This window comes from Vidua chalybeata, chromosome Z, assembly GCF_026979565.1.
Source record: "Vidua chalybeata isolate OUT-0048 chromosome Z, bVidCha1 merged haplotype, whole genome shotgun sequence".
In the NCBI taxonomy this organism is placed as follows: Eukaryota; Metazoa; Chordata; class Aves; order Passeriformes; family Viduidae; genus Vidua; species Vidua chalybeata.
Window position 1 is genome coordinate 11,702,348 of NC_071570.1, and position 20,930 is coordinate 11,723,277.

The 20,930-nt window shown below is 39.9% G+C and overlaps 1 protein-coding gene across 1 annotated transcript in view; it reads left to right on the top strand.

Annotated features, from left to right (window-relative positions):
* PTCH1 (patched 1) overlaps positions 1-20,930 on the top strand; it is a 65,612-nt gene that overhangs the window by 40,429 nt on the left and 4,253 nt on the right. Inside the window, exons 14-23 of the mRNA XM_053931392.1 lie at positions 40-439; positions 930-1,239; positions 6,546-6,688; positions 8,631-8,814; positions 10,310-10,590; positions 12,105-12,242; positions 14,167-14,309; positions 17,246-17,345; positions 18,690-18,944; positions 19,994-20,525. Of these exons, the coding sequence (XP_053787367.1) occupies positions 40-439; positions 930-1,239; positions 6,546-6,688; positions 8,631-8,814; positions 10,310-10,590; positions 12,105-12,242; positions 14,167-14,309; positions 17,246-17,345; positions 18,690-18,944; positions 19,994-20,524 (2,485 nt within the window). The 3' untranslated portion in view covers position 20,525. The remainder of the gene's footprint in view (positions 1-39; positions 440-929; positions 1,240-6,545; positions 6,689-8,630; positions 8,815-10,309; positions 10,591-12,104; positions 12,243-14,166; positions 14,310-17,245; positions 17,346-18,689; positions 18,945-19,993; positions 20,526-20,930) is intronic.

Consider the following 20,930-nt stretch of genomic DNA (forward strand, 5'->3'; position numbering starts at 1 on the left):
TGTCTCAATGTGATCAGATGGTTTTTTCTTCTCTTACAGCCCGTGTGTCACTAGAGTGATTCAGGTTGAGCCTCAAGCATATGTGGAAAATGACAATACTTGCTACAGTCCTCCACCCCCATACAGCAGCCACAGTTTTGCACACGAAACTCAGATTACAATGCAGTCCACAGTGCAGCTGCGCACAGAATATGATCCTCACACGCAGGTGTACTACACCACAGCAGAGCCTCGCTCAGAAATATCTGTGCAGCCAGTGACGGTGACACAAGATAACCTGAGCTGCCAGAGTCCAGAAAGCACAAGCTCGACGAGGGATTTACTTTCCCCATTCTCAGACTCCAGTATACATTGCCTTGAGCAACCCTGTACAAAGTGGACACTTTCATCTTTTGCAGAAAAGCATTATGCTCCATTTCTCCTAAAACCAAAAGCTAAGGTAATTGGGGAACTATCTACCTGGTTTTGAAAATTAGACTTCTGCCTTGCTCAGTTATAAAACTATCCTGGCAGTGGTATTAAATATAAGGAATAAATACAATTCTTGTGAAATAACAATTTTTAATAATTTCACAGCTGATTTCTTATTTTGGAAGTTTTATCTTGCAAGCGCTATAGAGACATACTTCAAATATACGTTACAAGTGAGGGTTCTGGTGACTTTTAGTAATAGAAGCTTGTGAAGAGTGAAATTAAAGTCACTTTTAAACTTTACTACAATAGAAATTTCTGATCCATGATGCAGAGCCTCTTCAAGGAAGAACAAATGACCATAGTCTTGTAGTATGTATATGCATGAAAAAAACACCAGGAAAATAAAAGCTTGAAAGTACTGGTGGATGTTTATTTTGAATTTGGCTTTGTAGTATTATGAATTGTTAGCTCCTTTCGAAGCCTAAAACCAAATGTGTCTCTGTTTTCTGTTGCAGATTGTTGTTATTTTTCTTTTTCTGGGTTTACTTGGGCTCAGCCTTTATGGAACTACCCAGGTGAGAGATGGACTAGATCTCACAGACATTGTACCACGGGAAACACGGGAATATGACTTTATTGCTGCACAGTTCAAGTACTTTTCATTCTACAACATGTATATTGTGACACAGAAAGCAGACTATCCAAATGTCCAGCACTTACTTTATGAACTTCACAGAAGTTTCAGCAACGTGGCATATGTTTTGTTGGAGGAGGATAGGCAGCTCCCCAAAATGTGGTTGCACTACTTTCGAGACTGGCTGCAAGGTAAGAGAGTGTTACAGAAACTTTTCCTATTTTGTCAGAAACAGCAGTTGTTCACAGTGGTATTGCTGTAGTACAGTCACACAGTTAAAGGCTCTGAGCAGTAGGGAGAATGCCTAGGTGCTGCTCTCAACCCACGTGTGGGCTCACTCTTTGTCACTTATTTTCTTTGTGTTTAAGTTTGCTCCCCAGTTTTTAAGACAGTTTTTAAGCTTTAAGGGATCATATCCATGCCATTCATGTCTAAGCAGCTGATGAGGCGTTATGCGTTATGGCCAAATATGGCCCTGTGTCTTGGGTAAATAAATATTTGGTGAGTGTTTTCAGGGCAGTGAATGAAAAATCCCTGTTCGGTCATGTATTCTGACACAGACTTAACTCAGCTCTTGAGTGATCTTGTTGGCTTCAACTGGGACTGCTGGCATGAAGAAAATTCAGTGTGGCTTATGTGTTTTATTGGGCTAGGAACTTACTGCATAGTCCAGGTTTCTATTCAACTACATTCACCCTTTCTGTGGTGCTGCTTTTCTGTGCTGAAGTGGTAGGGAAAGACAAGAGAAGGCATGGCCTATCCTATAAAATGATAATTATATTGAAACCAAGTAATTGAATAATGAAGATACTGTAATTGCACACGACAAATAACTGGTTTGTATTTAAAATTATGAGTACTGTTTACATCTTAGCAAATTTGACATCAAACATACCCTGCCCAGGATTACTTTGGTCCTACCTATGACTTTCTATTGGGAGAATTTCTAGGAAGCTTTTGCAAAAAAAAAAAAAAAAAAAAAAAAAAAAAAAAAAAAAAAAAAAAAATTGTGCTGACCTGGTGACACTGTAAATTTTAAACTTAATTGTGTGACCACTGTAGCCAATGATTCTTAGAGAACATATAAGTAACGGTCAGTATCTGACGTATTTTATTCCTTCTGAAAATATGTTGAACAATATTAGGAAGGCAGATGCATGTAAGTGACAAATCTGTACAAAATGAGGTTTCCCATGTGTTTAATGCATTGCTAAATAATGCAAAGCAGTACTTCAGCTATTAGCTTTGGGGATTTTTAATGGTTTTAAAATACATTGGATCCATTAATTGCAATCTACTTACTGTAAGCTTTATTTAAAATATTTTGCTCACATAAGCATATTGGGACAGCATTACTGGCAGGAAGAAAATTCAACATAGCTGGATGTTTGCTGGATTGGAACCTTACTGTACTTGCTGAAATTCTAAGCAATCGTCCTTCTCTATGCTTTTCCAAATTCTCTTAAGCCTCTGCTGTTTACTTTGTTACATTTGTGGTTATTTTTTGCTGCTGTTCCAAAACAGTAGGAAAAAGTGTATCTGGTGTCCCCTCCTTTCTCTTTTTCCCCCTCTCCCATGAGGGAGATGGAAATCTGAGATTGTGCTCAGGAAGCTTTATTAGTACTCAACCTCAGCACAGTCTGCCAGCGATAAAGTCAGGAGGAGGTGCCCTTGGATCTGCTCCCTTGCAGGCTGCTCAAAGTGAAATGCTGGAGGCTGGCCCATTTGGTGTTACTCCCAGGAGTACTCCCATTCCCAGTGCCCCTCTGTCAGGCGCACCACATACTTTCCCAAACCTCTTTCACTTTGGGTGCCTGTGTGTCCTCTTTGCAGTCCTTTGTGTCTCTCTTGTGCTAAGAGAGCCAAGGGCCTGCATGCCCCCTCATGCTGTATGACTGTGCTCATGTGTGTTCTTTCCAGACATGCTCTTCTCATAGGTGTTCCTACTCTGTATTTAGCTCAGCACATAGTTACTTTTCCCCTCCAGTCCACATTAGCCAGCCTATCCTTATTTGTCCTCTGTTTTTCTTCCTCTGGAGCTGAGTGTATTCCTGGTACCCAGAGCATGCTGACAGGCTGCATGGAACTAAAATGTTACAGCTATAGTAAGGGTGACTCCAGGAAGCAATTAGTGACTTGCTGTGGTCCATGTGACATGCCAGCCCTGTGACAGGCCATGGATCAGCCTTTTGATCACACACAGGTTTAGAATTAATCATTATGATTGTTAATTAGCATTTAGGTCTGTATCCTTATCTCTCCACCACACCTTTTCTGAAGGGGTCACAATTAATACAACCCTGCTGCTTTGTAAAGTTGCAGGGCTCTTTGCACAGAGTGTGATACTGCATTCACAAGGCTGTAAAGGAGGATATTGAGATGTATCAATATATACTAAATTTTCAAGTGGTACAGGGCATTGATGTTACAGGGGGAGCTAGACTGTTGTACTAAGCACTGCCGTGCTTGTCATAGTTGGGGAGTTAGCTAAAGGTGCCGAGTAACAGGCAGAATAACACCTGATTGTTACTAACTGTGGCTGATGCCAAAGGAGTCAAGGGAAGGGAAGATGAAGATAATATTTACAAACAAGGTACAGGTTTAGGCTAGATTCAGGGAGAATCCTCTGTGAGGTAGAACAGTTCTACTGGCGTAGTTTTATGTGCTGAAGGACTGGATAATCGAAGCAGGAACAGCTTTGACCTGCATGGCTAATTCCTGCCAACTTGACTGTGTATCCAGTGCCAGAGGTTAATGGCTCAAGATGGCCTTCTGACATGCTCACATTTGTCCAGCAGAAAGAAGAATGCAACATTTTTTACATTTTTAAGAAGAACATTTTACATTTTTAAGAAGACATCCTTGGTTTAGCTGTACATTCTTCCTCATCGAATAGTGGAGTGTGCCTTCTGCTTCATGCACTTCTCTTTTCAGAGATCTCTTTTATTTTGCCTTCTAGTATTGTTTATGTTACCATATTTTCTGTTACTGAAAATGCAACAGAAGAAAAGTTCACACTAATCATTCATTTAAGCTGTAAACATAATGTAAACATTGCTTTTGTTATTGACCAAATGTAAATTAGGTAGCTTGGATTCCCTGATGGCTTCTAATTAGGCTTGTTTTTGCAAAGGGAAATCTTATCTGATATTTCAAGATGGCAGCTCACATGAGCCAGTAGGATTCCCTCCTCACCCCTACTCCTACATATTTTTCAATATTGTCACTTTCTTCTGAAGCACTAAGCAAAAGTAACTGCTTATGTGAAAAAATCCCATATATAAAGTTTTTTAAATTCCCTTAATTTCTATAACTTTTCTGCAGAAAGATGTCAGCAAGATACTTTCATCTTTCTGCCCAGAAACATATAATTTATCCCATTTATGATAGATTAAATGTGTATTAAAATAATTGTCATGAACATGAAAGGAGCAAAGTCTACTACAAATTCCAAAGTGTAATGGCAAATTTTACTTCTTGCAAGTTTGAAATTCTTCAGAAATTAAGTACAACTGCCAATGGTTTCTTAACATTCTGTAGACTTTGTTTCAGCAAGGTGAGTTATAAAATGACCTGAAACATAAAGTGTTTAAGCTGGCTGAAGAATAAAAGTGTAAAAAGGAGCAGGGTTTGAAGGATGACCAAACTTGTGAGACCAGGGGAGCAGGGGGATGTGGTGGAGACATCAGAGAGCTGAGTTTTCACCCACTGCAGTAATGTTTCCAAGTACATGCCCTTTTTTGCAACCTCAAACTGGTAATGTCACGTGCCGATGGATTTATTTATTATTGTGTCTGTGGAGCCCCCTGACAGGGGTGGGATGTTTATGTGAAAGCTCTGCCCTGACATGCTGTCTATCATAGCAGTTTGTGTGCTCCTTCTGTGGAAGGGAGACACTTCTACTGGAAGTTACACTATAATTAGGTCATCTCCTTCTTTTCCGTGTGCTTTTTTGACAGCATCCTCTTCACTTTCCAAAGTCATTGTGTTTCTTGTCACTGATATGATAGCCCAAATACTCTCACCTGGCCACTTTGTGAGAAACTGATGTGGAGCTGGACTTGGCACAGAAGGGATGGATTGGTATTTTTGTATACTCTTACCAATGTTTCCCCTCTCTGCGGTGCCAGCAAACAGTGCTTTTTTGAAAGGGAACCTCAAAGTCCTTTGGTGATGTCAGAAAACCTGATGGCAAATTGTCCTCCTCCTGGAGCAGTGCTAGAGGACTGCATGCAGAGATCTGGGAGGCTTCTTTCATCATTTGGTTCTCAGCCTGTTGGCTTCACATGATTTGACATGATTTAGTGAGACAGCATGGGAGGCAGTTTTTTAAGGAAGAGAGGACGAGTTTGTCAATGGGAATGGGTACTCTGCCCTGGAGACAGTGTCAGCTGGGGGCATTTTCTCTTCCAGTGCTCTTATCTCAGTGTAGCTGTAGCTAACCTATCCAGTGTGCAGCAATGGTTTTCATTACGTCTCCTCGACCCAGCTGTGAGGTGGGTTGACGATTTCCTCCACCACCACTCCCCCAGTCTTTTTCTTCCCTTCCCTGGACATGCGGTTTGTCATCTGCTTGCACAGAGCCTCCTTGTACTGGGCTGTGGCTTCCTGTACTAAATCTGATCCAAATTTCTGCTGTGAGGTATTCCGTCCTCCTTGAAGGGTGGCAAGGAGGAAAATAACAGTTGAGAGTGAATAGGTGTTGGCTGTGATCTTTACATGTGCTGGCAGCAGATCCCATGACTTGTATTAGCTGCACAAGTTGAACAGATGGAACAAATTGACAAAATTGTGTTCACTCATGCTGTGCTTGAGGAGCAGCTGAGTTGCTGTTTGAAGTTGAAAGTTTGAGTGTGTTTTTCTCCCCGCTCATAGTGGAATTTCTGGTTATACTGTAGAAGCTATTGCCCCAGTGCTCTGCAGTAGCTCAAAACAGTAATGAGAGTGGTGTGTGTCCTCCTCTGTGGCTCAGTGCACTCAGCCAGGGTTTTAGTGAGGCAGAGGTGAGTTTAGGAGAATGTTTCCCTTCTAGGTAACAGACTTATGCCTCCTCTGGTTGTAGCATGGTGAAGCTGGATGAGGGCTGAGCTCAGCCCTTTTCTGTTCTAGACAAGATCAACTCTTTCCCATACACTTTTCCAAGTGGAATGCTTGGAGAAGATCTTCAATTTCCCTTGAGGGGAAGCCATTTTTGCCAGTTCACAAGGCATCTGCAGCTTGCTAGCTCAACTTTACAGGTCTGCACAACCTGGGGTCTTCTCCCTTGCATTTTCTTGCTTCCCCTGCCTTTCTTTGGGCAAAATACTGGACATGCAACTGACACTTCCCACACACTGGCAGTGTGGAGCCCCAAATTTAGGAGGCACCAGGTCGATAATTTTCATCCTGATTCAGTGCTGAAAAAGCATCATTATTCTTTCTCCTTCTGAAACTTGTTTATAATAGTGATTATTCACCTGCTTATTCTGTCTTCCCCTTGCCTCTCTTAACTCCTCAGGACTTCAGGATGCATTTGACAGCGACTGGGAAACTGGGAAGATCACGTACAACAGCTACAAAAATGGTTCTGACGATGCTGTTTTGGCTTACAAACTCTTGGTGCAAACAGGCAACCATGCAAAGCCCATTGACATCAGCCAGGTAGTGTATCAGAGTCCATGCTGGTTTACATAACAATACACAAGTCATCAGGAGTTGGGGGAGGTCTACAGAGGTTGTAGTATCTTTTTTCCAGCTCAAGGAGCTGAATGTCTGAATTATGCCTTTCTTGTATGGCCTTGCTGATGTTGCTGAAGCCACTCCTGAGATGCAGTACGGCCTATGTTGCAAAGTGTTCAAATCAACATGGCAAATACCAGTCCTTTATTGTTACTAGGTGGTATGCATTTTGTGCTCCCATGCCAGACATGCTCGGTTTCCATGGAAATTGTGAAAAATACTTCTCTACATCCATAAGTGTATGGAGTTTAGTCCTATGCTGGACATTTGCAATTATTTGATTTGTTCCTACTGATTTGTTCAAAGAAGAACATTTTAAAAAAGATATTTATGAATTATAGAGGAAGGAGACTGAAATGATTGCATGCAGTATCATATTCTTGTATCACCTTCACTAAATACATCTAAAGTGCTGTAGAACTACAAATGGCAGTTGTTAAAGCTGAGTAAATAAAATATGCCTGAGGTTACCGCAGCATATGACTGCATTTGCTGTAGCCATTTGTAAGTGGGAATACATTAGGAATGACTCCTTACACTAAAATTAGATTTCAAATGCTGAAGAAGAAATTCTTTAATAACATACCTTCTCTTCTCTAGGAGTCATCATCAACTCACTGTGCTTTCAGGCAGAAAAATAGTGTTTTTAATGAGCTTCTTGGCAGTTCTGCTTACTATCTTTCTTTTTTCTTCCTGGTATTAAAGGTGACAGTTTTACAGAGTACATTGTTCAAAGTTACTGTACTGTGTGAAACACACTGCTGTATAGCCACATGCAACATGCTGTCAGGTCTGAATGAAGCTTCAGCAATGAATTAGGCAAAGAAAGGGAGTTGAAGAGAAAACCTTCAGTGAGATTTTGTTTAGCAGAGTGTACCAGGTATGCTGTGGAACAAATGCAAGTGGACTGCAGCTGCTGATATAATTTCCTGTGCCTGGGAGGGAGAAAAGTGTGGTGCACCCACAGGGGTTGATTGGGCGCTGTACTGTGCAGTTCCAGAGACAGCTTGAAGACATACAGTTGTTGCATATCCTGTGGACTAATTGAATCCAGATCCTTGAAATCCAACTTTTTTTTTTTTTTTTTAACTGCTGTCACTGTTGTTTTTCATTTCATTAAAAAGACCTGGAACTGGAGCTCAGCCAGAATTTTAAATAAACAAAACAAAAAGCCCCAGTAATACTTTTCACCCATGGAGTGCTCTGTAAGAGCTCTATCTTTGAAGGATTTGGCTAACAGAACCCTGGAAGTACACCACTGCTGTTTACCCCACAGATGTATTTGCCCACAGTGACCCAAATAACATGGGGCAGTCATCTGCTTTTTTGACGTTGGGCATTTTCTGAACACATAGGTCATAGGAGGCAAGTGTTAGCAAAATTTATACAGATGTTGTTTTATTTTTATAGCTCTCCTCCATTTACTGGGTGGCATTTCCTTCAGTGTTAACAACAGAGGTTAACTGCACACAGACATGTATAGGGACTCTTGCCAGATTTTCTTTCCGTGTCTTTAAATATGTTCCTCCAACTTGGTTGTTTTTCGTTCTTGGCTGCAGTCTTTCAGAATTTGGATTTAATTGGTTCAGTGTATTCTGGAACCATCTGTTGATTTACTGGTTATTGTAAATATGATATGAGTACTAATGTATAAGTAACTACTGTCCCTGCATTTTCTTACATTTTGTTTGTGTTGTCCAACAATAGTTTACTGGTAAATCCCTTCAAGTGAAGATTCATGTTCTCTTGCTTTTACCCTCCTATACGTGTGCTGCATCTCCAGCCATTTATTGAAAGCAGTATGGCAAGAGCGCTGAAAGCAAAACTTATTCTGAAAGGCTTCTAATCTTCTCCCATTTTGCAGTTGACTAAACAGCGTCTGGTGGATGCGGATGGAATCATTAACCCAAATGCTTTCTACATCTACCTGACAGCCTGGGTTAGCAATGACCCTGTGGCGTATGCTGCCTCGCAAGCCAACATCCGCCCTCACCGCCCAGAGTGGGTCCATGACAAAGCAGACTACATGCCAGAAACACGGCTGAGGAGTAAGTAACATTTCATCCTAACATCCTACAGTTTACATGAGTGCCCCCACTCTTTCCTTCAAGCACCATTAACCCCTGATGCTGCACAGGGCTCAGAAGCATAAGCAGGAGAAGACGTTGTGTTGCACTGTAGCCATAGGAGATCCAAGCACCACTGTGACTGTGACACCATTGCAGGGTTTTGTCATGTTGAATAATGAGTTATAGGACAGTTTAAAGGTCTAAAAATTTATAGTAAGCATTGCTTTTTGAAGTGTTGCCTGATAGTTGTGTCTGTGTGGGAAACCTGGGCATTTAATGAAATTCCTGCCTAAGTTGTTCTGAAATTTCATTACTGAAATTCTGTCATAGTTGTTCTCAATTCTTAGTATCTAAGAAATTTTTACCAAGGTGACTCATACACTAAGCTACTGCACTGATATTGTAAAATAGCTAGAGGTACTAGGGGAGAAGTTCCACTTTACACTATTGACTGTTTTCCTGGCACCAATACCAAAAGCTGGCTTTGATTCAGCTTTCAATTGAGGATTGCTAGTTGGACACCAGTAGGGAAGGAGAGAGGGCATATAGGGGACAACTGGTGTACTTGGAAATGAGGTTGGATAACCATGCTTCAGTGTATCCAAACCCTAGAGCTTTGTGGCAGTCAGCCAAGTTTTGTCTTAATGAAAATTTATAGTTGAGATTATAATAGGGCAAATCATATTAAGCAAGTCAACTGAATGAAGCTGTGGGGTTTGGAACACACAATGGCAGTAACCAAAAGCTTGTTGAAGAAGCCTTTTCTTTTCTAGTCATAGAGTAGACCTTGCATTACACTAAAAAAGAAGTATGGAGAGTGTTGGTTTGTCAAATTATTAAAGGATAAAAAGTTATGTATTTCCTCAGTAAGCCATTACTTCTATATTATGGGGATTTTTCCTCCACTGATTTCCATCTGAATGTGGATTTCTCTATCTGAATTTCCAGATATTCAATGGAAATCTTTAAAAAACAACCAACCTGCTCAAGTCTGTTTTTTCTCAAGTTTTGTGTCAGTGGATCTCAGTTAATCTCAGGGAAATGACCTTTGATTTTGAAGAAACTGCATAAAAGAGGAGCAGTTGGATAAAATTTTAAATTATGTGATTGTCTATTCTTATGTTGCAGTTAGGGATTTTTGACTAGGGATTCAGTAAAAAGCACTATAGCACTGATCAGGATTAAATACATGGATTGAAAGATAACTGTTAAATTATCTATAACTGTTAGGGAACTTGGTGGAGGCTGTGTTCATCCCACTACACTGCATGATAAAATAGAGTAATCTCATGTACTGGTTCCAGTTTCTCTTTTTTGGAGATTTTTAAAACTATAATTTATTCCAAACAAGTAAATTTAAATTCACCACCTTTTATTCATTTTGCTGTGAAGAATAAAATGTTTTGCTAACTCTGGTCTCTGTATATCATCTTCTTCCCAAAAGTGCATTTTAACACTGTTATCATTTTCCTAGTTCCAGCAGCCGAGCCCATAGAATATGCTCAGTTTCCTTTCTACCTCAATGGATTGCGTGAAACTTCTGACTTTGTGGAAGCTATCGAGAAAGTGAGAGCTATCTGTAATAACTACACCAGCCTGGGGATCTCCAGCTACCCTAATGGTTACCCATTTCTCTTCTGGGAGCAGTACATTGGACTTCGTCACTGGCTCCTCTTATCCATTAGCGTGGTTTTAGCTTGCACGTTTCTGGTGTGTGCCCTCTTTCTCCTAAACCCTTGGACAGCTGGGATCATTGTAAGTTTATTATAAGGGTCTTTGTTGAAGTCAAATTCCTTTCAGCATAGCTCTTGCTGTAGTCGGGAAGGTTTTGTTTATGTCTGGGCCTCTGGTGGAGTATGTATATTGCATCATTCATTATATATTTATTCAACTTGAGGGGGTAGGGTTCATGCTGAAGGTACAAACCTTAATAACCTTAATCTTCTGGCCACCTTTCTTGCAGGTTTAAAGGTTTCTTAGAAAGTTATATAAACTTTTACCCTTGCTCAAATGCACACTAACATAAGAAATAAAGACACAGAGGAAAATTAAGAGCTTTATTAAAACAGTTTCTAATTCTGTATTCCTTCTCTTCTTTTGTCACACATAATTATTTTCCAAGGCAGTTGCTTATGACTAGCTTGTCTGTAAATTTTCCCAGCCATTTCTGAATGCAATATTTCTGGAAAAAACTGCAATGCTTATGTTGTACTGTACGGACTGTGGAAAGCCTGTAACTGAGTGAGCAGAAAGAGGATAAAATTGTAAACTGCAAAGGATACTCCTCCATGCTTTCTGCAAGGCACCAAAAGCCTCTCAGTAAACATTCAAGTTAAATTGAATGATGATGTCCCTATGTTTAAATTCCATAAAATATTGTATGGTTTATAAAACGCCAGAAGTAGAAAAGCATAAAACAGTTACTAATTTTTTTAATGTATATTTATATGACAGGTATGTTAAAAGGTAAATGTTTAGTCTAGAATATTTTTCATAGCACCTTATCAAGCAGTTTATGTTATTATGCTTGATTCATTAGCTTATAAAATCACTTATTGTAGTGCATACTTTTTCTCCTTTGGAAAAGGAGTTTATTTTCAGAGACCACCATTGCTTTTATAAGTGTGTCTATTTTTTTTTCCCTGCTTGGTTTTAGCTACTTTTAAAGTTGATTCTCCAGATTTCCTTCCCTCTCTTTTCCTCAGTTTTTTTTACAAGGTAGATGAAAGAAAAATAAAAGCTTCCTCTTATATTTAACTGTTCACTTTGTCCATGTCAATCCCCCCCAAATACCTTAAAAGCTCAGAGTCCCTCTGTAACCTGAGACTCATCAGCTGATTATGGCATTCACTTTCTTCTGTGCTTTAGACATCCTCACTTATATTTGCAGTTCTACAAAAGAGAGTTCAGCTACCTCAAGAGAGGTAGCTGAAAGATACTTTTTCTGGAAGGATTGTCTGAGAGATGGATGAAAAAGAAAAATGTACCTTTTGGGAGTATCCATGATAAGGAGGAATAAATGGTTTTTCAGCTCACTGATGTAACAAATACAAAGCCAGTGCTTCATGTGTTAACTGGTTCTTAGGGTGTAATATGGACTGGCAATTCAGCATTTGTTGCCATTGAGAAAAATGTAAGAGCAGCTTGTCTTTGGGAATATAGGATGGCTTTGAGGAATATGTCCTATGGTAACCATGTTATTTTGAAATGTCTTTCTTCTCATTGTCTGGAGTATAAGAAGATACTAACAGATGTTTGAAATCATCTAGGTGGTGGTGCTGGCTCTGATGACTGTAGAGCTGTTTGGCATGATGGGTCTAATTGGAATAAAGCTGAGTGCAGTGCCTGTGGTTATCCTGATTGCTTCTGTTGGCATTGGTGTGGAATTCACTGTTCATGTTGCTTTGGTACGTAAAATCAAGAAGCATTTAAAAAACGTCTTAAAATAAAATGGTGGCAATGTTCAGATCACAAATCCTTACAGTTTCTCATCAGTGACATGATTCTCAGAAGGAATGGTCACAATTTTGTGTACCTTTCTGTTTATCTCAATGGAACAGAGTTGACCTTGATGAGGTGGTTCCTAACTATTGAGTCAGTCTCCCAGGAGACAAGAGAGAATACATTAACTGTGATACCTGTTTGTCTGATTATTGCAATTATATAGAGAAAACAGAAATCTTAAATCACCTTGCTTCATTCCAGACTCTCATGATCCTTGTCTGAAGCCTCTGTGTTGCTGCATCAGTGTTACACAGCTTTTTGTTTCCTCTTGCGTGTAGAGTCTCTATCTCACAAAAGAGAATTCTTCAGAGGAGTTTTTCAAAATTAGATATTGTATCATTTGGTATTTCTGCACTTATTGAATGTGAACATGTTTGAATTATTGTTCTATTTGTAAAATCTGCACCTTCTTTTCAGAAGCCATTGGCTAATAATAGTAGGCACAAACTTGCAGTCTGTAGGAAAATATTTTTCTACTGTTTATCTAGTTGTTTAGATGATGTACAGAGTTAGGGCATATAAAGTCACCCTAAATGAAAATAATAATTTTGAGAAAAACCAAAGTGGAAGTAGGGTAAGGTTAAAGAGGAGCAACTGGATCCCTCAAGTGATGATACCTTTTTCCCCCTGTTGCTACAGATAGACTTTTGGAGGTAAATGAATTTGCTAGGACTTGGAATCATTTGGCAAGTGTTAGTGTAGATGAGGAAGAAAGAAATGACAGCTTCTTAGTATTGAAGATTTAAACCAGGAAAAATGGAATAAAAAAAGGACAAAACAGTTGTTTTTAGATGGGAAGAAGCTAATTTAATTTACAGGACTTTACAGGTCACCTGTGCCTGAAGGTAAAATGCCAAGCAGACTGAAAATAGTGGTTTTCTCACATTGACACTGGAGATAAAAACTTTGGAACATATAAATAGTCAAATCAGTGTTGTATAAATAAAAAAGGTAGTGCTGGAACTTTTAATGCTGAATTTAATTGAGTTTAAGAGTGATTCACAATTCAGTTGTGGGTCAGTTTTCTGCTATTGCTTGTGAATTGTGACCTTGTTTTTTTTCTAGTTCTAGAGAAGAGAGACTTAAATTCCAGGACTGTGAGGGAGATAGCTGCTTCAGCACATATCTTAATAGCCAGTAGGGAATTAACTAAAGAGAGCCCTTACAAATCACAGTAAGAAAATCAGTCAGGTTCTTGTTTTCTTAAACCATTAAGTCATACACAGAGTAGACAAATTTGTAACACCAGCATTTGCATGTTCTTGATAAAGCTTATTCATGCAGAGCTGTAGGGATGAAGACAGTTCACTACTGATATTGTTTCTTAGATACTACCATGTTCAGCACTATTCCTAGGATAATTTTGTATGTATAGAACTGCTAGATTCAAAGTACTAAAAGTTTCAAAAACTTTTTTGAGTGAAATGAAAATGTTAAAAAAAGTCACAGAAGCCATGGACCCACAAGAATGAGAGGAGCAGCCCTGCAATTTTCACACCTGAAGTGCTTTCACCAGGATATGGATTCTTTTCTGGTGGAAATAGGCAAATCCAGAGACAAAAGGCTACTGTTGCAAGTAGGCATTGCTTCCAGAATTATTATGGTCTGACTCTGTTATCAGTGCTTACTCTGGTTGCATGACTTCAGCAGCTGCTACGTGGTATACCTGCAGGATCAAGCCTTCTCTGGGTTAGGCAGCTCCAGAGATAACTTTAATAAACTGTAGTTTAGAGTAATTAACTGATGGAAATCTGTGTATGCTAGGAGAGAGGCTGTTTAGAAGGTTGTATACATCTGCCTAAGGAAATGGACTTTTTTGTTTTACAGGCATTTTTAACTGCCATAGGAGACAGGAACCATAGGGCTGTCCTTGCATTGGAACACATGTTTGCACCAGTGCTGGATGGGGCCGTGTCCACTCTGCTTGGGGTGTTAATGCTTGCAGGATCAGAGTTTGATTTTATTGTCAGGTAAAGGATTTTTGTGTTTTGACTTTCTTTGAAAAGTAAAAATAAATGTGCTTTAAATTTTTATTCACTTCAGTGAATCTGTCATTTTATTACTATGCATGGTGTGTTAAGTATGCTTATGTCATGGTCCTGCTTTCCCTCTGTTTTATTAACTCCTTGTTACTTGCTAGACATGGTAGTGTTTCCATTGCTGACATTAAAATCTGTTCCAGGAAAATCTGACACTTAGCATGAAGGAACACAAAAATGTAGCTCTTTAGAAAGTTTGCTGAATCCGGGTTTGAATTAGTTCAAAGCATCATGTATTGTCCAGTATTAGCTGCAGCTGACATTTAGCCTTGAGGTCCTCCAGACTTCTTGTATGCATAAAAATTTGTATGCAAAAGACATATGAACCTACAAACATTCAACTGTGCTGTAAGTGACTCTCTCAGGGCCTTCCCCTTCTATCCTTATGTAGGTTTTACATTATGAGGAAAAGGGGTGGGGGATATGGGGGGAGAAGGCGCTGTTTGGGAGCTGGGGAACCATAAATGTGAACACAGAACTTCATACTAAAATTTTGTACAGCAAAGCCTAAAGGCCCTTCTGTGTAGAACTACAAGCAGGCTGTTTCTTGTGAATATAATTAAGAATGTGTGTTTGTCAAGTATAGAGGAAAGCAAGTCTTTTCTTGAGGGGAATTTGAGAAGTGCAATGAAACAGATCCTCTTCTATTCCAAACAATCTGTGGAGCTCTGCAAAATGGCTAATCTTAGAAGTAACACAGGCTCTTTGTGGTAAACTATAGCACGCACACAAAAAATAATCCAAGCCCTAAAATGGAACTGAGGTAGAACTGGGCCAAATAAAAATGCTCTGAAAGATGGCTTAACTACTTAGGTAGACATAAGCTGGATAGATGACTAGACTTAACTGACATCCATTTGACAACAAGAACAGCAAATGTCAGGGGCAGGAACTGAGAGAATGACTGCTAAATCTCATAAGGCTTTTTGTTGCTGTATGAAAGAGATTTGAAGAAAACAGGCGGTTTGCAGTTAGAGCTCATGAAACCTGCATGAAGATTATTACCATACAGGTATTCCATGTCTGAAATAGTCTTTCCGCCCCCCGCCCCCCATCACTATTTTTTTGCTTTATTGAATTAGTATTGAAGAAATAGAATTATTCTTTTAGTACCTGGTTTTGTAAGGGTTGGAACATTTTGACATACAGGTTACTGATAGATTTAACCTAAATTTACAGGGGTATATTTTTTGTGTGCTACTTTCCTACTTAACAGATGAGATTTTGGCACACATTTTTGTGTCATAGCAAATGGAAGATTGTAGCAGCCCTTCACACCAAATTTGGATTGGATGTGCTCTCAGTTTATAAAATGAGCCTTTCAACTTTTCAACTTATGTTATTTTACTTTTTTTGGCCATCAGTTTCTGTTTTTGTAGCACAATCTCACTTCAGTTTGCTGTGTTTAAAAAATAAAATAAAATAAAGTATGGGGAGCCTGAGCATTGTTAGAGTGGGTGAAGAAGATCCTAAACTTCCGGAAAGCGACAGATTAGTCCAGCAATGTGGAAGATTAAGTAAATTAACAGACACTGTATACACCTACTGGTCAAAGCTATAATCCTCCTGTTTATTCTAACGTTAGATGGATGAGATGCAAATGTTTTTAATGTCTGTTGTTGATCTGTGTCCCAGTTTAAAGTTCTGGTGGTTTATGTTAGTAGAGCAGATTGGCTTGCTGATTTTTGTTAATGCAGATCAGAAATTCCCAAATGTTTACAATAGCAGGATATTTATAGTTTTACAAGAGTCTGATATATTTGATCAGATGTGGAAACAAGGAGGCAGTAGAGTTTGTTGCCAGCTAGACAATGTAATCAGCAGACCCATTAGTAGCAAACTTGCCCTTTGCCTTCTCCTCCAGGAATTTACCAAGACTGAGTCCCTGAAATCATTAGTTACAATGCAGCCTTAAGTTTAGTCTGAGCCCCAGCTGTGCCGAATACCAACTAGCAAGACTTTCCTTTTACTGACAGGTTTACCTTGGTATTCATGAAGGATCCCAGACCTTAGCCCTCAGTGGTGGGAAAGGACAACTACTTGTGCACTTTTCTCTTCTTCCATAGTATTTCAGCCTTTATGTTTGAATTGGCTGACGCAAAACAAGAGTATTCAGAGATGCTAAATTGTTCAACAAAAGATTAGCCTGCAATGCAGCTCTGCCATTGTGGAGTGCTCTTACTCAGTACAATGCTGAAGCTTACTATAGAATGGGCATTTTCTTTGCAGAAAGCGGGTTCCTGTGTTGTAAAAGAGTTGCAATTCAAGCTTTTTGGTAAAACTGGAACTCACAGAATTCTAGGCGTTAAGTTTGATTAATGAATGCCAAGGAAAACCCTTACCTGATATACTGTAGATTTAATTAGACATTGTGCTGTAAGTTGCAGAAGCATTTCACAGTGGATTAGCTGCTGGGAGAAGAGGGGTTCTTTTCCTTCGACACAAAATTGTTTAAATTCTACACCCTTCACTTCATTTGTTTGCTTCTGCTGGGTTTTCACTAATGGGGGCCCCTTTTCATTGTATTTGTGCTTTCAATCCATTCAGCGATTCCCTGCACATTCCATATTTTTGTGTTTGTGTAACACATTCATAAATAACATTACGTACTTCTAGATTCTGGGAAATTAACAAATTTCATTTTTTTCTTTCCTTTCTCAACTAACACTTTGTGGAATGTAGCTTCTCTAATTCAAAAGGTAAAAATCCCTATATCTTATATGGAAAGTGATATAATTGTTTCCTTTGATGTTAATAATATGTTAATTTAGTATCTGTATTATTTTAACATATGTAGGAGTAATTTGTAATCCCTTGTTTCTAACAGTGTCTATTCTCTCCCCCAAACCATTTAAACTGTACTTCAGGTATTTCTTTGCTGTTTTGGCAATCCTAACCATTCTGGGAGTTCTCAATGGATTGGTGCTGCTTCCTGTTCTTCTCTCATTCTTTGGACCATACCCTGAGGTCAGTAGAATTAATGGTGAACAGAAAAATAATACTATGTTTGCACTGCTGTCCCCCTCAATCACGCCCCGGTTTTAGAAAGTATTTTTTAAATTTTCTTGGATTAAGTTTCTTGCTCTCAAGCTTTTTAATAATTTTTTATTAAAAGTTTTGTTCCTTACATAGTTGATCCTACTCTTTTTTAAAGTTTTTCTTTAATAAGTCTTGTTTTAGAGGTCACAATAAGTAAACCTGATAGTGTTATTTATACTACTAGCATAATGTGATATGCCAACAACTTTGTAAAAGAAGGATTTCTCTCAATATTTTGCAAAAGATAGTTTGTTTTATACACATACCTTCTACTTTCCTACCTCACTGGCTCTATTGCATTCCTCGAAGTGTTTAACTAAGCAGACCACCAGGAAGGCCTGTGTGGACCAACACACACAGTGGTGGTCGACAGACCACACCTTGATAACCATGACTGTCTGCCAGAAGGTCCCCACTGCCCAGTCACCTCTCCCTGTGGCATTCTCCTTCCTCATGTAGCATTTTTGATGTGGGGCAGGCTTCACTTAGATCTTGATGACTTTACATTACAAAGTCCAAGTCCAGACTCCAGGATTCACAGATACCAACTTTATATTTGGTTGTAGATCATTTATTACCTACTCAGTAGTTAATACAATTACTGTGTTACATAGGGTTATGTTTATCACGTATAGAATCAGTGTGCTGTGTTTCGCATGTCTATATATATGTGCGTGCACAAGAATAAAACACAAGGTATGTATACAGCACTGGTATATTTCAGAAGTGTTTGGGTTCTTCTAATATTAGTAAAACAGTTTTGACAACAGTGTGTAATCTCTTAATTCCTAACAGTATGCATGACCTGTCTCTTACTCAAACAATGTGTATGTGTGTTATTACCATATATATTGCTGTGATGTGTGTATCCATCTCTCTTTGCAAATAGATGCAGAATAACACTGTCCCAACCCACTAAGGTGATTTTTTGAAATCACTGCTAATGCTTGCTGGAGGGAGAGGACAGCCCACATATTATTTTTATTTTTATATTTGCAAGTGCCTGCATATACACATATGCATGCTCTTCCTGAGATAATGATACTCGGAAGAATCTGTGTAGTCTTGTTTACATACATATCTGCAGATGGAGGTCATGTCTTTTATATTCCGATTAATTTTTTCAGTTCAGTATCTATGTTCGTCAGAAAACTGTTGCTAAGCTTGTTGTGGCATGGCAGGGTGTATTTGGCAGAACATTTTTTGTGTCAAGCACTAGTGATTAAAAGGGTAAAGCTAGCTGAATGTAACTGAAAGTGTTGCTGTCATCAGGTTTCTCCAGCCAACGGACAGGACAGATTGCCCACACCATCTCCTGAGCCTCCCCCCGGTACTGTGAGGTTTGCACTGCCACCTGGCCACACAAATAATGCTTCAGATTCCTCTGATTCTGAGTACAGCTCTCAAACCACAGTATCTGGCATCAGTGAAGAGCTGCATCAGTACGAGGCCACGCGAGGTCCTGGGGCTCCAGTCCATCAAGTAATAGTGGAAGCAACTGAGAATCCTCTCTTTGCAAGATCCGGTGTAAGTAGCTTTCATATGGACTAGCAGGATGGCAAGAAGTTTTTGGTGTGTTTTGTTTTTTGTTTTTTTTTTTAATCTATTTATATTTGTGGGAAACTCCTTCTGACTGATTGTGCTTTGTGACTTTGTGCCAAAACCTGTTAGAAGGGAGTGAAGGTTTTCCTCATTCACTCCTATAGAACTGAGTTGGGGGTAATGTGGTGGTACAAAAGCAGGGCCTTTGGCATGGGTAATTCCTATTACATCCTATTGGCACTAGCCACAAGAGAGAGCTCTCAGTCTGTTTGATGACTGTTTTCAGAGAGAGGAGGAGGAGAGATTACAAGATCCCAACCTCTTTCACACAGCTCCTTGTGGATTGCTATCATGTACCTCTCTGTGACAGCACGTTTTGGGGAGAAAGATTAGAGCCAGAAGAAAGCAGTTTAAGTGTTGTACCAAATCTTGGGCCTTGTTGCATCTTGCTACTGGGCTGGCATAATTGCAATTTCAAAGGAAAGTGAAAAAGCTCTGTCTCCTACCCCTGCTGATGTTGCATGCTGAGCTGCAATGTGGATCTGGTTTTGTTCAGCAGAGGCCTAGAAATAGGTACAAGCACAGCCACATTTGAAGTTGGTCATGGTTTATTGACTGATGTAGCTGCTGTGCTTCACGCTCTTTATGGAAATCAGGAAACAGATTCCTACAGTCTATACAAACTACCCTACTAACATCCTGTGCATGTCCCCTGCATGGAATAGCCTTTTCCAAATGCCTGCAATTTTGCTTGTTGAGTTAAGACCAAGTGCTTGTCACCCATCCCTTTAAAAAGATGGACTGGCATGTAGGAAGGTTACAATGTTTTCAGCTGTCATCCTGTGTTTTTCTGAAGATGTGCTTTCCAGGTTTTAATAACTTCAGACAAAAACCATGGGAAAATCAATTATCAGATTCCACAACGTTCCCTTTGTAGAGTCAGAGCATTACTATAATTATTCCCAGCATAAAATATAAGCAAGCGTAGTATTTACTTGCTTTGTCAGAGGCGTAACCATGCATGTCTCTCTCAGGTGGTTCAGCCGGAAGCAAGGCATCAGCCGAGCCCTAGGCTGCAGCTGAATCCAGAGCTCAGCACGCAGCAGCTGTGGCATCAGGGCAGACAGCCCAAAAGGGAAGCGAGGGAAGGGCCACGACCACCTCCTTACCGCCCTCGCAGGGACGCTTTTGAAATTTCTACTGAAGGGCACTCGGGACCCAGCAGCAGCAGGGATCGCTTGGGCCACAAGGCTCATTCCCACAGCGTTCGGAGCCCGGCGTTCGGAGCCGCGGGCGCCGCTGGAGCAGCCTACTGCCAGCCTATCACTACTGTGACTGCCTCGGCCTCAGTCACTGTTGCTGTCCACCCTGCCCTGCACAGCCACAGCTCTCGGGGAGCGAGCTTTCCATCCTATGAGGGACACCACGAAGCCGGCCATGTGCCATTTGAGGACCCCCATGTGCCTTTTAATGTGCGGTGTGAAAGAAGAAATTCTAAAGTGGAAGTTATAGAACTGCAAGATGTTGAATGTGAGGAAAGGATACCTGGCAACAGCTCACAATAAGGTAGGTCCGTTCCGTGTAACTGCAAGCTTTGGCCTGTGTCAGGCAATGGTGTGATCAAAAGAAAGAGGAAAAATAAAGTTTCTCAGAGGTAATTTTTCACATAGAGCAGTACTTACAGGTCACACTGATCGCCTTAAATCTGCTAACTGTGAATATAGTACATTTTGCACTAGACATGAGGTTGGCTAAGACATTGCACTCCAACACTGGGAAGTCATAGTGCATTCAGACATTTACTACTTTGAAGAGCCTTGCAAAATGGATAAGTACATCATACAGTCTCACTTTACCAGATGAGGAAAATAAAGCAGAGATGTTGTACAACATCTTCAGAGCTGTGTGGCTGCATTTACCTTTGCCTAAGTCCTGTCTTCTGGTCCCTGAATCAGGCATGCTCTAAAACAC